The 15,679-nt window shown below is 51.5% G+C and overlaps 1 protein-coding gene across 2 annotated transcripts in view; it reads left to right on the top strand.

Annotated features, from left to right (window-relative positions):
* LOC146822679 (molybdenum cofactor sulfurase-like) overlaps window positions 1-15,679 on the top strand; it is a 1,712,661-nt gene that overhangs the window by 647,393 nt on the left and 1,049,589 nt on the right. For both annotated transcript variants that reach the window (XM_085606872.1, XM_085606873.1), the window contains exon 5: window positions 3,164-3,240. In XM_085606872.1, the coding sequence (XP_085462998.1) occupies window positions 3,164-3,240 (77 nt within the window). The remainder of the gene's footprint in view (window positions 1-3,163; window positions 3,241-15,679) is intronic.

Here is a 15,679-nt window from a genome sequence, read left to right on the forward strand (position 1 = left end):
TGCTACAGCCCAGGTATTTTCAAAAGGAAGCAATCAGATTATTTGAAATGTTTATTCTACTATCTGGGGTTCAGCAATGAGTACCTGTCACCTAACTTAAATTCGAATCTGGTGCATGCGCCATCCGCTGTGCTGTTGGACCACACTTATTGTAAGTAGCGCCTGGCGCTGATCCAGTCCATCATTTTGGGCGAAGATCTTTCTCGATCAGGTACATAGACGAATCCAACTGAGGTAAAAATATCAGAGGGATTCGTGCACTGTGGAACACCCTGCTTTGAGGTGTGCCATATGTTTCTTTTCTGCAGTTTGGATGACCTCATCAATAAAAGTAAAAAATAAATTGGCGATACCTCCACAGCCAGCAGAGCATGTTTAAACTCTGCAGTGGAGTGGGGCCTGCGACATACCAAGTAAGCACTGGAAAAGCAAATAGGTCTGTGGTTGACTGCTGTCCTTTTGGCTTTGCCATTAGCTTATGGTTTTGACAATGCATTGCATGAAAACAAACATTTTGCAAAATTATCTATCTATCCATCTGTCTGTCTGTCTGTCTGTCTGTCTATCTATCTATCTATCTATCTATCTATCTATCTATCTGTCTGTCTGTCTGTCTGTCTGTCTGTCTGTCTGTCTGTCTGTCTGTCTGTCTGTCTGTCTGTCTGTCTGTCTGTCTGTCTGTCTGTCTGTCTGTCTGTCTGTCTGTCTGTCTGTCTATCATACGTGTTCCTATGTTATGTAAAAGCACCCACTGCAGTAGTAGCGTCTGGCACTGAAGAGTTCTTATTGTGTGGATGTGCACATTGTGGAATTACAGACTGCCATCGTTCGCAGTCAGGTGAGCCAATGGGCTGACCTTGAACCCCATGGTGTGGAGGGTGGAAGCAAAATGTGAATTATGCTGCAGCAGGCAAGTGGATTAAGGGGGCTCACTGAAAGCCATTGTTAATATGCATAGTGTATACATTTTTTTTTTTAAAGACGAGCGCTTAGCAGGGCACAAGGAGAGGATGTGGCATAACAACCAGAGCTGCCGACCTTGGAACTGGGGACCCGGACTCGAGTCTTGGCGTGGGCTCAACATCCTGTGATTCTGGGCAAACCACGTAATTTCCCCGTGCCTACAAAATAATGAATGTGTCCTTGTGTAATGTAACTGGTGCTCATGTAAAGTGCTCCAATATCTTTGGGTCGAGTCACCCTATATAAAAACTGTAACAGAAAAAAGGAGCATTACACCACTTAGTTCTTGATCCTCACACAGCAGGGTTTTTAATTGATAGTCCTATTATGGCATTCATCATGGCATCACGGCATGAACTCAAGCCAAATTGGAAAGCTTTTTTTTCAATGTGCAATTGTGACTTTGATCACAATTTATGCATGTACATTTTATACACAATTCACAAAACCTGAAACATCTAAGTTGCACAAAACGAAACCCATAAACCACTAAGTTACTAATGTTTGGTTGCAAAAGTAAGGAAGAGTAGAGTGGAAGTGAATGTGAAGCAATGGGTTTCCATTGCCAATAACCCTGAACACATTTCCTCAGCAGAAGAGTGAGTACGTCCACCTAATGCAACTTTTATGATTTTCCCAAAAGTAGTAGGCTTCGATAGAATTCAGAATTGTTTTGAAATTAACTTAAAACGGGTTTGGGAACACCTCCCGTCTATGTAACTGTACTTGGCATAAGAGGACTGAAGGACAACTGTCAACTGACACTCCAAAAGCTGTTTTGACACATTGAAACCTAAATCAAATCAATATTTGCTGATTTTCTTACACTGTGCAGGAGTAGCTTAGGCCATGTTATGTCAAAGGGCTTTATCTATTTTGTGTCTGCGGGAAATTGTGTTATTAAGTACGGGATTTGCAGTGTGAATAGCTCCACAGTAATAGGCACAAGTCAGCTATCTGTACAAATAGCGAACAGTTCCCGTGATGATGTTCACAATTAAACGTGCTATGTTAACATGCCAATAAGAAATGTAAGGAATTAATAACATTGTGTACCTTCGTTACCTGAGTAGGCATAGACATCCTGGCAGTGGCGGATACTGCCAATCGAAACCGGTAGGGCAGCGAGGTTAGGGGGGGGAGTGGAGATGAGGTATTGTTTTTTTTTTTTTTAAACACTTGCCTGCTGGTCCACTCTGCTCTGCTCCCGCTGCCGGCTGCCTTGTTCCTCCTGCTCCTTTCTTTCCGGAAGCCCCAAAGTGAATGGGTCTAAAGGCACAGGCTCCACACCCAATCCAGACGCGGCTGTGTAGCAAGAAAGCAGCGCCAGGATTGGTCTGAGCTGCCTCGTTTGCCGCTCAGGCGGTGCCTGGCAGCCTGTGGGGTTTCTCCAACCCAGGGTTGGAAAAACATAAGTGCGCATGGGTGTTTGGCTGGCCTAGGACTGCCGGCCAAAGACACTTATAAGTGCACAGTTCTCCTCCATGCTATGGCCTCGCCACTCCTGTCGGACGCAAGTAACTCCAACAGAGATAAATGAAACGATCCGTCTTATTTATCATTTGCATGGCAGTGGGGCGACGCTCGGCCTCCATTACAGAGGAGCCGCCCCTGCATTTTGGGATCTGCGTGAGTCAGATCTTTTGTGCTTCCTCACCGTGTCAGTCATTTAGTGAGCAGCACATTCAGGAAGCTGCTTTGTGATGGAAGAAGCAGGGACCACACTCTCCTCCACTCCAAGGCAGTAGATCGCTTCAGCTTCCCTCAGTGCAGTAACAGGAGCTTCTGAAATGTGGGCTATGTTGCAAGTGAATGAGTTGGTGCTGGGTAAGGCACGCAACACTTCCGAACAAGCTAAATCACTTGTCGTGGTGCAATGACTTGATGCAAGAGTACATCTGGTCAGATGTCAAGGCTTGAGCTTGCCAAGTGACATGCAAGGATGTGGTCCAGAGGCAAACCCGCGAGATTGATGTGTGCAAAGAAAGACAGTGAATTGTTTGTTGTTAACTATTGTTCTTTGGGCAAAGCTGCAAAGGAAGAGCACAAGAGAAAGAATGGTTCTGGTAAAAGGGTCGGTGCTAGGGAAGTTTGTGAGCTAGACAGTCAGTGTTATGATTTCATCAGAGTGACCTATTTATGCTTTGTTGATATTTTCATGTTGCGTGGAAGATGACTTTTACCATATTTGTTTCACTAGGTTTGAAAATGGCACGACGTCCTTCCTTGACATCATAGCATTGAAACATGGCTTTGACGCATTGCAGAGGCTAACAGGTCTGTGTGACAAAATTATGATTTGCTAAAAAATGCCATGCATATATTGTCATTTGTTAAATAATCCTCATCCAAGATGCATTTATCTGTGATACAAAATTTATTTGCTATACAGATGTTTCAGCTCAGTCTCAGGTGCCATTATCCAATACATGCATATAAATGCCAGGATACATTTTTAAAGGTTCATCCAAGAACCATCATTAGAAAAATGTTGCGAGTAATTTAATGTACTCTGGGTTAAATCTGATGCCACTAAGCCTAAGGGCCACTATGCGAGTTGGCAGGAGTTTGGTGTGCGAATGTAGGTTGCCCAAAATTTCTGATTCTACCTGATATTTCAGACCTAAATTATGCCAATGCAAATTGTAGACCCTTGAGTGGGGAATAACTATGCATACCTAGAAATACCACGTGAAAATCAACATGGTAAGAGGTGCAGGTCGATGGATGTTTGGCAAGCAGCGAGGAGGGCCTCTTGGATGGGGTTGTCTTTTCCTTCTCTGTGGCGAGCTTTGTCTGCTCCTCACGCGGTACTGGAAATGGTGGGTGGTAGCCGTGGTGTCCACGTGTCTGCAGCTTCTGCCCCTCTTCAATTTCTATTTTACCAGGTTAGGACTTACATCTGATAAAACCAGGCCAGGGTTTTCAGGTTCAGTAATTTTAGGACCGGAAACAGTGGCCAACTTGTAGTCGCCCAGGCAGTCTCCCTCTTTGGGGATAATGCTCTGGTTAACTCATACTGAAGACCCCAAAACCTATGTGCATTGTGAGAAGAGCTAGACATGTCTAATTCTTTTAGCACCATCACAATTAAATGTATTAAATTGCCTAATTTACGTGATTAGCATTATTGATAACATTTCAATTATCTACTTGTGAAATTTAAATTTGCCTTTGCTTTAAAATGATATCCGCCAGTGTAGAATTTTAACGAAAATACTCTTATTTCTCGAGGGATTGCCAAATCCGGAAGAGAACTCATAGGTGAAATTCCCTCCACCTAAAGTGTAGTATGGTACAAGAAGCTCCACTGGTGCATCCATAAATGGATTTACCATTCCCTCAAGAAGTCAGGAGGATTTATTTTTATTGGCAGCGACCTCGGAGTCAACCCTTGTATCCTTAATTACTACCATGGGTAATGTAGATCTCTTCATGTACGGTATGGACCATTTATTCAACAAGTTAAGGTAAAGTTGAATGATGTGTTTTCAGGATTCTTCTGATTGAATGGAGAGTCTATTGGAGTCTTAGAGCAGCTTGGAGAGCGTTCCAAATTTGTTTTCTGGTTGTGTGCATGGAAAGATATAAAGTTTGGTACTTATTGGTGAAAGTAGCCTTTGCTTCTGAATCCTCTGTTTTCCATAGGTGGTGCATACCTCTGATATGTAGGCTGAATCCTTTATTGATAGCCTATCATGCCAGGTGGCATTTCTTTGATTTAATTCTGGTTCCAATAGGTTAGCGCGTAGGTATTTAAATAATGGTGTTATGTGGTCATATATATTTTTGTGAATGTTAACAACCTGGCTGTGAATAGAGGCATACATGTATTCCAGAAATTGAGCATTGTGGTAATGCCTCTAAGACATTGTATCTGAATTTGAGCCATGAGATGATCAACATAACCTCACCGCATAGCATCCTAACCACAAACGTCTTGTGGGTGGCTGCATTTGCTGCTCTAAAAAACTCTGACTTCTCTGTCTAACTCCAGGATTTTTTTAAAGAGGAAATTGTGCCTATAACAAAGGCGGGGGGAAGACAAGAGTATTGAAGAGCAAACAGTGATTGGCGAATGCACCAGGAATGAGGAGTGGTCAGGGAGAAGTTACAGGTGTGAGATTGAGAAAAGGGGCATTCAAGGACCGGTGGCCCTTAGTTGATAAAGTGGCAGGTTGTGAAAATGTGATGAGGTCGGAGGAAGGTCTAACACCTAGGCTAAAAGTAGGCGGCAAAGGTATGTGAACAAAGGACAGCAGAACAAGGGATAATAAGATGGAGGTGAAAAGAAGATTAATAACATTCCATGCCTCGTTTTGTAACCATTTGCTAAGCAGGTTTGTAGCTTGCCAATTTTAGCCCCTTTGCATTGACTGCATTGGAAGTGCTGCATCATAATGACCCTGATCTATACCTTCTTTAAAAGATATGAGAGTAATATAAATTATATTGTGAAATCATATTCCATCACTGACTTACTCATATTGAACCTCCTGTAATTCCGTGCTGTGACGTGATATTATAAGAAATGTCAGCACATGGAGACTACATCAATAGCCAATTTCCATGGATAACTTCATGGCAGCCCCCTCTGGCATATGAGGTCACTGACTTTCACACTGCATGTGGGCAATGGCCCAATTGGCAAAGCAGACCTCTCCTCACACCTCACTGCATGGATCCACTGACGAGAATCCCTTGCTGGACCTCGTGCCCTCCATGGATATCCTCTTCCTCAGGGCACATTGGTCTCGCTAAGCAGGAAGTTACTGGTGCGGCAGACTCCAGGATTAGGTGGCCTTGGATTTTTCCTGAGTGATGTCCCCTCATCCAGCTGGGAGACTGGCAGGCCCTAACCCCCAGTACTGGTCACAGGCAGAAGTCTTGAAGAGCTTCTCCCCCTCACACAGCCAACTGGCTGCTTGGCAGTTAACAATTTGTGGGCCTCGGGCTCCTATTCTTATAGACCATAATTAGAAACCAAATATTATTTAGGGTGTGAGTCTTTGAAATTTGTGTTGGGGGTCTGTTTCCTTTTGGAGTTGACACCCCTTTGCCCTGCATTTGCTTCAGAAAGCAGTCTGTCACAGCAGGAGCGGCTCCAAATGTGATAGTTCCACAACACACGCTATAGGAATGACTAGAGGTTTACACCTGGATGTCAGCCACAGTGACATATGCATCAAAAGATTACAAAATGCCCTAGCCCTACCCTTTATTATTCACTTACTGGCCCCATCTCCTTCCTAAGATGTGCTGAGGCCCCTTTCCAGTCAGCTCTTCCAGAACCACAGAGCACCCTTCGAAGTGTACTGAAGAGTTGGATCTTGTTCCTCTAGTGTGTGTCCTACCCAGCGCACAGGAATGTAGAAATCTGAAAATCGTCTGGTGGGATTCCTCAACCACCTTATGCTCCTCCAATTAGCCCAGGGTCTCCCAGAATAGTAACTTCTATGTATTGCAACATTCACAGGAACACATACATCCAGCACATGCATGCAACACATACTCGCTGCACATTAATACATACTAATATGATAAAGGAAATAGGTGAGTTAAGGACACAGCAACCGAACTTTGAGTGAGCTGGTAGGCCTCACTCCAGTAACAAAGGTAAAAAGGCTGGTTCACTTTTACTGATTACTACACAGAATGCTGCAACCACCACACTTGTGCTACTGAACTCCTTGCAAAAGCAGTAACTTTTCACCACTATAAGGGTATCACTTTGGGCGTCCCTCCATGTCCAACAAGACCACAATCTGTGACACAGACCTATATCATGGTGCAGACGTATATTCTGTTTTTGCATTACAGAAATATAGCCCAACCATCCCAGATCCAAGTCGTGAACACAACCAATAATGTTTGTGTCCGCTTTATTTCCTCTTATATCTCAAGTTGTTTTTACTGCTTTCACTAATGCTGTATGTGTGATTAACTTTCCTGGTGGAATATCACAATCCCCTCTGTTGGAAGGCGTCTCCCCCGGGGAGGCTACGGAATGTGTTCCTGACCACCCTGAGGCCCACCTTTCCCAGAGCTAGGCCGAGCAAGAGCAGGGAGGCCCCTCCTGGAAGGGTCTCGTACCTAGGATCGCACACGCTGCGCTTACTCTCTTCTTCGGATAGAGGGACACCACACAGTAAGTCGTTGTAAGAGAATATACGTTTATCGATGGTTATCAAGGATCTTTATGATCCGGCAGGCAGGTGCAGAATTAATGCCACAAGCGGCAGCGATCTTGTGATGAGGGGTAAGGGGTAGCGGGACAGTCTTTCAATCAGTGTCTCTGCGAGGTATCCGGCGCCCAGCTCTCAATCCTCGAGCTGAGGGGATGTTGCTTCTCTCGGCGATCTCTGCCGATTCTCTTGGAGGAGCGGGCCGCGAGTCACACAGCAGGCACCGGAGGTTCTTAGTTCAGGGAGCCGCGACGGCGTCAGCAGGGCTCAGATGGTTCAGAGTTCGGGGAGCCGCGACGGCGTCAGCAGGGCTCAGATGGTTCAGAGTTCGGGGAGCCGCGACAGCGTCAGCAGGGCTCAGATGGTTCAGAGTTCGGGGAGCCGCGACAGCGTCAGCAGGGCTCAGATGGTTCAGGGTTCGGGTAGCGTTCTTCTGTTCGGGGAGCGATCGAGCCGCGACCAAGTCCGCAGGCTCTCGCCAGTCCAGGTCTTCTCTGCCTCTCGTCCCTTCAGCACCCCTTGTTATACTCCCCCTCCTCTTTGAAGTCCGGAGTCCTCGCAGAGAGGGGTCTGGTGCCTGGGGGCGGTGTGAAGGGGTTTTCCCGTCGCTCGGCCCTTTGATCTGTTCAGGTGGGTCCGGGAGGGACTCCAGACGCCCAGCAGGCAAGGCGCCCGCTCACCGGGGGCCTGGTGGTCGATCGAAACCTCCCTCGGGGGAGAGACCAGAGGTGTGACCGGGTCGGCGCCTCTCGGTCTGGTCTGGGTTGGGGGGTTCGCTCTCCCTCGGCCAGGCATGCGTGTTGGGGATCTGGTCGGCCCTCGGGATGTTGGTCCATGGGAGCCGGAAGGCCGTGTCCACGAGGTTCGGCATGGTTGTCGTGTAACTTGCTGGTCGGGAGGGCCCACGCCACGAGGCCGGTCTCACACATGCCCCCCCAGCTGAAAGGCGGGGAGAACTACCCATCCACTTGGGAGTTCTCCTCGCTGAAGCGGAAGAATCGGGACAGGCCGTCCGCGTTGGCGTGGTCCGTCCCGGGGCGATGTTCCACAGTGAAATCCATCCCCTGGAGAGAGATGGACCAGCGTAGCAGCTTGGGGTTTTCTCCTCGCATCTGCATCAACCACCGCAGGGGTCGATGATCTGTTTGCACTCGGAAGTGTGTTCCGAACAGGTAGGGCCGTAGCTTTTTGAGGGCCCAGACTACTGCGAACGTCTCTCGTTCAATTGTGCTCCACCGCTGTTCCCGGGGCAGTAACCTTCGGCTGATGAAGGCTATGGGTTGATCCAGGCCCTTGTCGTCGAACTGATAGAGGACTGCCCCGATGCCGTGTTCCGAGGCGTCCGTCTGGACTACAAACTCCTGGGCGTAGTCAGGTGCTTTGAGCACTGGAGCCGCGCACATTGCGGCCTTTAGGGTGTCAAACGCCTCCTGGCAGGAGGGAGTCCAGTGTACTTTCTTGGGGTGTTTCTTGGAGGTTAGTTCTGTGAGAGGGCCTGCGATGCTGCCATAGTTCTTAATAAACCTTCGGTAGTAGCCGGTGAGGCCCAGGAAGGCTCGGACTTCCGTTTGGGTTGCAGGGGGTTCCCAGGACAAGATGGTGTCGATCTTCGGCTGGAGGGGGGCGACCTGCCCACTCCCCACCTGGTGCCCCAGATAGGTTACGGAGCCGTGCCCAATTTGACATTTGCTAGCTTTGATGGTGAGGCCGGCTCGGCGCAGAGCCAGCAGGACTTGACGGAGGTGCTGGAGGTGCTCGGCCCATTGGGAGCTGAAGACCGCTATGTCGTCGAGGTATGCTGCGTTGAACCCCTCTAGTCCGGACAGGACCCTGTTCACCAGCCGCTGGAAGGTGGCCGGGGCATTTTTCATTCCGAACGGCATCACCCTAAAGCGGTAGTGCCCATCCGGGGTGGAGAAGGCGGAGCGCTCCTTGGCTCCCTCGGTGAGGGCAATCTGCCAGTACCCACTGGTCAGGTCGAAGGTGCTGAGGTAGCGAGCGGCCCCAAGGCGGTCAATGAGTTCGTCGGCACGGGGGATAGGGTGAGCGTCCGCTCGGGTGACCGCATTGAGGCCTCGGTAGTCCACGCAAAACCTCAGCTCGGGGGCAACACCCGGGGTCGTTGCTTTCGGAACCAGGACTACCGGGCTGGCCCAGGGGCTGTCGGAGGGTTCGATCACCCCGAGGGCTAACATCTTTGCCACCTCGGTCTGGATGCAGGTTCGGACTCGATCAGGGACCCGGTAGGCCCGATGTCTCACTGGCGGGCTGTCCCCGGTGTTCACGTCGTGGACACACCAGTTGGTGACCCCGGGGGTCAGGGAGAAGAGATCCGCAAACTCCCCTAGTAGCCGGCGGCAGTCGTCGGTCTGTTGGGCTGTGAGGGCGGTTGACAGTCTCACTCCTTCCACGGATCCATCGGTTTCTTTCGCCCCCAGGGGGTCTGGGAGGGGCTCAGTGTCTTCTTCGGCCCCATCGTCGGTGGCCAGGAGTAAACTTAATTCGGTCCGTACAAAGTGAGGTTTGAGGCGGTTCACGTGGAGAACCCGGAGGGGGTTCCTCGGGGACTGCATATCGATGAGATAGGTGACTTGGCTCTTCCTCTCGACCACCTTGAAGGACCCAGTCCATTTATCTTGGAGAGCGCAGGGTCTCACCGGGGCCATGACCCAGTCTTGTTGGCCCGGCTGGAACTCGACCAGCGTGGCATTCTGGTCATACCAGCGCTTCATTTCTTCCTGACTGGCTTCGAGGTTTGCTTCTGCGAGTTCTCTGAATTTTCGGGTCTGGTTGCGGAGCGCCAAGATGTATCGGAACACATCCGGGGGGGTCCCCCGGGGGGTTGTTTCCCACCCCTCCTTGACCAGGCTCAGGGGTCCTCGGACGGGGTGCCCATATAGCAGTTCGAATGGGCTGAATCCCAGGGATTTTTGGGGAACCTCCCGGTATGCGAACAGGAGACATGGGAGGAGGACGTCCCACCTCCGGCGTAGGGGTTCCTCGAGGCCCATGATCATCCCTTTCAGCGTTTTGTTAAAGCGCTCGACTAGTCCGTTTCCTTGGGGGTGGTACGGGGTGGTGAATTTGTACGATACTCCGCACTGCTGCCAGAGGGACTTCATATATCGGGAGATAAAGTTCGTGGCCCGGTCACTCACGACTTCGCGGGGGAACCCCATGCGGGAGAAGATCCCCATCAAGGCCCGGCCTACCACGGGGGCCGTCACGGTGCGGAGAGGGATGGCTTCGGGGTAACGGGTGGCATGATCCACTAGGACGAGGATGAACCGGTGGCCCTGGGCGGTCTTGGGGTCCAGCGGCCCCACAATGTCTATTCCTACCCGCTCAAAAGGGGTACTGACGACGGGGAAGGGTTGTAGCGGAGCCTTGCGCTTGCCCCCACTCTTTCCGCTGGCTTGGCACGTGGGGCAGGACTTGCAGTGGGCCTCCACATTTGCTCGCATCTTGGGCCAATAGAAGTGGGTGACGAGTCGTTGGTAGGTCTTATCTTGGCCTAAGTGTCCGGCCAGAGGTACATCATGGGCCAGGCCCAGGAGGAGACTTCGGAAGCGTAGGGGTACCACCAGTACCCGGGCCGATCCCAACTCGGCCGACTTCTGTTCGCTGTACAGGAGGCCGTCCTCCCAGTATATCCAGTGGGTGCCAGTCTGGTCGCCTGCTGCTTGGGCCTCGGCCTGTTGTCGGGGTCCGATGAGGGACGGGCAGGTGGATTGTTCTTGGCAGAACTCTTCACGGGAGGGGCCCCCTTCGCAGGGCCACTGGGCCAGTTCTGGCAAGCCCTCGAGGTGGGTCAGGGTTTCGGGGTCGGAAGGCACTGACCCTTCGTCGGGAGCGGTCGGCTCGTCCAGAGGGGGGTCATTGGCCTCTGGTGGTGTATCCGGGATCTCGGGGGTGGTGGCGGTGTCCAGCGGCCGGGCTTCTTCCCCCTCGGAGGGAGGCGCCCTGAGAGTCATTGAGCGCGTGGTGGCGCATACCCATTCGGGTAGGCCCATCATCTCGAGGTTGGCTCTTCGTTCCACTTGTCCCCACGGGGAGTTCTCGAGGTCGTTGCCCAGGAGGCAGTCCACGGGCTGGGAGGTTCGGACCGCCACCTTTAACTTGCCGGTGACTCCCCCCCATTCGAAGGGGACTAGGGCCATCTGGCAGAGGCTCTCGGAATTGTCTGAGGATATAACGGGGCAAAAGGCGCCAGGCAGGATCTGATCTTCGGAGATCAGGTGACAATGAACCGCCGTGACACTCCCCCTGTGTCCCGGAGGCCCTCGATGCGGTGACCGTTGACCGTCACCTGCTGTCGGTACTTCTTCGTATTGGCGGGCAGGGACGTTCCGGGGACCATCTCCCGGTCCCCCAGGGAGACCAATGCCATGGCGGCTGGTTCCCATTCCTCGTGGTCTTCTATCTCTTCCCCCAGGGCTACGGAGGCCATCTGTCGAGCCGGCGGGGTTGTTGTGGTGGACCGCTGGTACAGGGGACACTGAGGGTCGCTGGCATAGTGTCCGGTCTGTTGGCAGCGAAAACAGGTGATCCTCACTCGGGACCCCGGTCTCCCTGGTGGCCCGGTGCTGGCCAGAGGTGGAGCCGGAAACGGCGGAGATTGTCCTCTGGGAGGGCTAAGCGGGGGTCCCCCCGGGAGCTCCCTTTGCCGGCCTTGATTCCCTCCGCCCCTCTGGCGGGGGGGTCCCTGACTGTGGCGACCGTAGTCTCCCACGGGGCCCCGGGAGGCCCGGGTGTTCACCCATCGGTCAGCCTCGACGGCCAGTTTTCGAGGGTCTGTGAGCTTGCTGTCCAGGAGGTGCTGGCGTAGCTCTACGAAGCAATTAGCGGACAAGTGTTCCCATGCGATTAGGTCGAACAGCTCCTCAAAGGTGGAGACCTTGCTGCCCTTGATCCACCCGTCCAAGGCCCGGCTGTGGAAGTTCACGCACTCCACCCAGGTGGTACCGGGTATCTTTTTACAGTCTCGAAACCGTTGCCGGTACATTTCAGGGGTGAGCCCATATCTGGCTACTAGAGCCTCTTTCATATGACTATAGGAGTTCATCACGGTGGAGGGCAGGTCCAGCAGGGTATCTCTCCCCTCGCTCAGGAACCGTCCCCACAGCCCAGCCCCCCAGTCTTTCTGCGGGACTCGGTGGGAGGTCATGGCGACTTCGTAGGCCTTGAACCATTGTTGAATATCGTCGTTCTTATAGTATTCTTTTACCACATCCTTGGGGATGTGGACCTTGGGTTCCACGGTGGAGGAGATGGGTTGTGTTCCCGAGGGTTGGGCCCCCTCCTTCCTAGCCTTGAGCTTGATTTCTTTTAGGCTACGTTCGTGCTCTAGTTGGAGTTTTTTTTCGTCGTGCTCTCTCGTTTCTTTTCCTCTAGTTCTCCTTGTAGGCGTAACTGTTCCACCGCTAGTTTTTTCTCAGCCAGTTTTAGCTCTCCTTCGATTTTCAATTTTGCCAGTTCTAGTTCGTGGTGGCAATCTCTTTCTCGGTCCGCTAGTTCCTCTGGGGATAGACCCCTCTCGGGGGCGCCGTTCCTCCCCGGGTTGCTTCGTGGTTCGTTGGGAGGCTCTCCTTCCGTTTGTGTCCGGGGAGTTTCCGCCTCGACCCATGTTTTTAATGCCCCCTGGAAGTCCTCTTTCGTGCTTAGTCCGGTGGTAGCGATTCCAAAGTCTTTGCAAAATTGTTTCAGTTCTCGGTGCGTATAATATTCTAACTGGTCCTTTTGAAATGCCGTGCTTGGGTTGGTGCCTGCGGCACCTAGGGAAGTTTCTCCTTCCATTCTTCTTGGTAGTGCGTACGCCGTCTACTGTACGATCTCTAGGCGTTGGCTCGGATCCCGTCGCCTGCCACCAAATGTTGGAAGGCGTCCCCCGGGGAGGCTACGGAATGTGTTCCTGACCACCCTGAGGCCCACCTTTCCCAGAGCTAGGCCGAGCAAGAGCAGGGAGGCCCCTCCTGGAAGGGTCTCGTACCTAGGATCGCACACGCTGCGCTTACTCTCTTCTTCGGATAGAGAGACACCACACAGTAAGTCGTTGTAAGAGAATATACGTTTATCGATGGTTATCAAGGATCTTTATGATCCGGCAGGCAGGTGCAGAATTAATGCCACAAGCGGCAGCGATCTTGTGATGAGGGGTAAGGGGTAGCGGGACAGTCTTTCAATCAGTGTCTCTGCGAGGTATCCGGCGCCCAGCTCTCAATCCTCGAGCTGAGGGGATGTTGCTTCTCTCGGCGATCTCTGCCGATTCTCTTGGAGGAGCGGGCCGCGAGTCACTCAGCAGGCACCGGAGGTTCTTAGTTCAGGGAGCCGCGACGGCGTCAGCAGGGCTCAGATGGTTCAGAGTTCGGGGAGCCGCGACAGCGTCAGCAGGGCTCAGATGGTTCAGAGTTCGGGGAGCCGCGACAGCGTCAGCAGGGCTCAGATGGTTCAGAGTTCGGGGAGCCGCGACAGCGTCAGCAGGGCTCAGATGGTTCAGGGTTCGGGTAGCGTTCTTCTGTTCGGGGAGCGATCGAGCCGCGACCAAGTCCGCAGGCTCTCGTCAGTCCAGGTCTTCTCTGCCTCTCGTCCCTTCAGCACCCCTTGTTATACTCCCCCCTCCTCTTTGAAGTCCGGAGTCCACGCAGAGAGGGGTCTGGTGCCTGGGGGCGGTGTGAAGGGGTTTTCCCGTCGCTCGGCCCTTTGATCTGTTCAGGTGGGTCCGGGAGGGACTCCAGACGCCCAGCAGGCAAGGCGCCCGCTCACCGGGGGCCTGGTGGTCGATCGAAACCTCCCTCGGGGGAGAGACCAGAGGTGTGACCGGGTCGGCGCCTCTCGGTCTGGTCTGGGTTGGGGGGTTCGCTCTCCCTCGGCCAGGCATGCGTGTTGGGGATCTGGTCGGCCCTCGGGATGTTGGTCCACGGGAGCCGGAAGGCCGTGTCCACGAGGTTCGGCGTGGTTGTCGTGTAACTTGCTGGTCGGGAGGGCCCACGCCACGAGGCCGGTCTCACACCCTCTGATGTTCTCAACACTGAAAAGTACCAGCAGACCTCTGCGAGGTGTTAACTTCCTAAGTGAAATCAAAGTATCTGTAGACTACGCTCAGTGATTGTCAGCTGGAGAACATGCTTTGCATGAGAATTACCTTATCTTCAAAGCACTACATTTTCAGTGGCCTGGCCCCTACATAATTCCCTCGAATAAAGAAGTAAGAAAGCTACGAGCAAATCATGCTCCGCCACAGCAACAGCACTCGGCAATTCTCTTCCAGTGACCCTAAGATCAGCAGAATCATAATTCAAGTTCCAGAAAAACCTAGTACGCTTCTGTACAGAGCAGTTCAAAGCCTACTTATTGGAGGTGCTTTGGACTACTAATCACCATTTGCTCACTCGCAATAACAACACTCAATGAATTATTGTCGAGTCTGTGCTTTTTCTTTAGAAAAGGAAAGTACATTTATTACACGCACACACACTACTCAATACTATGCAGTAATTTACACATATTCGTAAGTTTGAGAGAAACACCTATGATGACATTACATTTGACCCCTAAAGGGTCATGGTACCAAAAATCACAGTAATTGCCCTCTATATCATCTGGCATATTATCATATCGTAGGGTGTCACTTTCAATCAGGCAGGCCTATTGATTTTTTTCAGGGTTGCCACATTTAAGGACCAAGGGGCATATTTGCAAACAATTGGCCTAGGGCAGCACAGCAAGTCTTTTTGCTGCACTGCCCTGCTTCAATTTGAAAGGGCAGGATTGCATGGTATTTACGAGATATTGAGCATTCCTGTCCTTTCAGCCAGGGCTGATGCACAATTTGATGCCTAGAGCCAATGTAGACACCATGGTGCAAGGGTGTCTGCGTTGTTGCCAGGATTCTTTTTGTGCAGGAAGGGGCACCTTCCTGCACAAAAACAATCCATGGTATGTTTTCCTCATCCTATGTGTGCTGCAGAATGCAGAACATATGAAAAGATGAAAAAATGAGGAGAAATGAAAACATTTCTCCTCGTTATGTCTGCTCTGGGAGGCGTAAGGTTTTGGCGCTGCCCCAGTTTTATGTGATTTTGTAAATCTGGGGCAGTGTCAAAATCCATGGGTGTTGCATGCGTGTTGGACTTGGCCCTTTTTGCAGGGTCATCCCTGAACTTTGTGCCTTCCTCCTAGCCTTTTTTCTGACATGGTGTTGGTGGTTCAAGGAATCTGGGCACTTAGGCACTGCTGTCCAGTGTAAAGTGCGTGTTTTTTCTCTGTGGTCAACATGGTAAGATTGGTCTACACCTCTTTGGCATATTTAGTTTGCCTGTTCGTTCCTTGTAAAGTGGTATCTCAGATACCCGGGGCCGGTAAATTAAATGCTACTGGTGGGCTTGCAGCGCTGATTGTGCCACCCACCAAAGTAGCCTTTCAAACCTTTCTCAGGCCTCTGCCATTGTAGGGCCTGTGCGCGCAGTGTTACTGCCGCTGTGATGTGACACCTAAAGTGTGTGCCACAACTGTGTCACTCCTAAGGTAGTCCC

This window comes from Triturus cristatus, chromosome 5_2, assembly GCF_964204655.1.
Source record: "Triturus cristatus chromosome 5_2, aTriCri1.1, whole genome shotgun sequence".
Taxonomy (NCBI): Eukaryota; Metazoa; Chordata; class Amphibia; order Caudata; family Salamandridae; genus Triturus; species Triturus cristatus.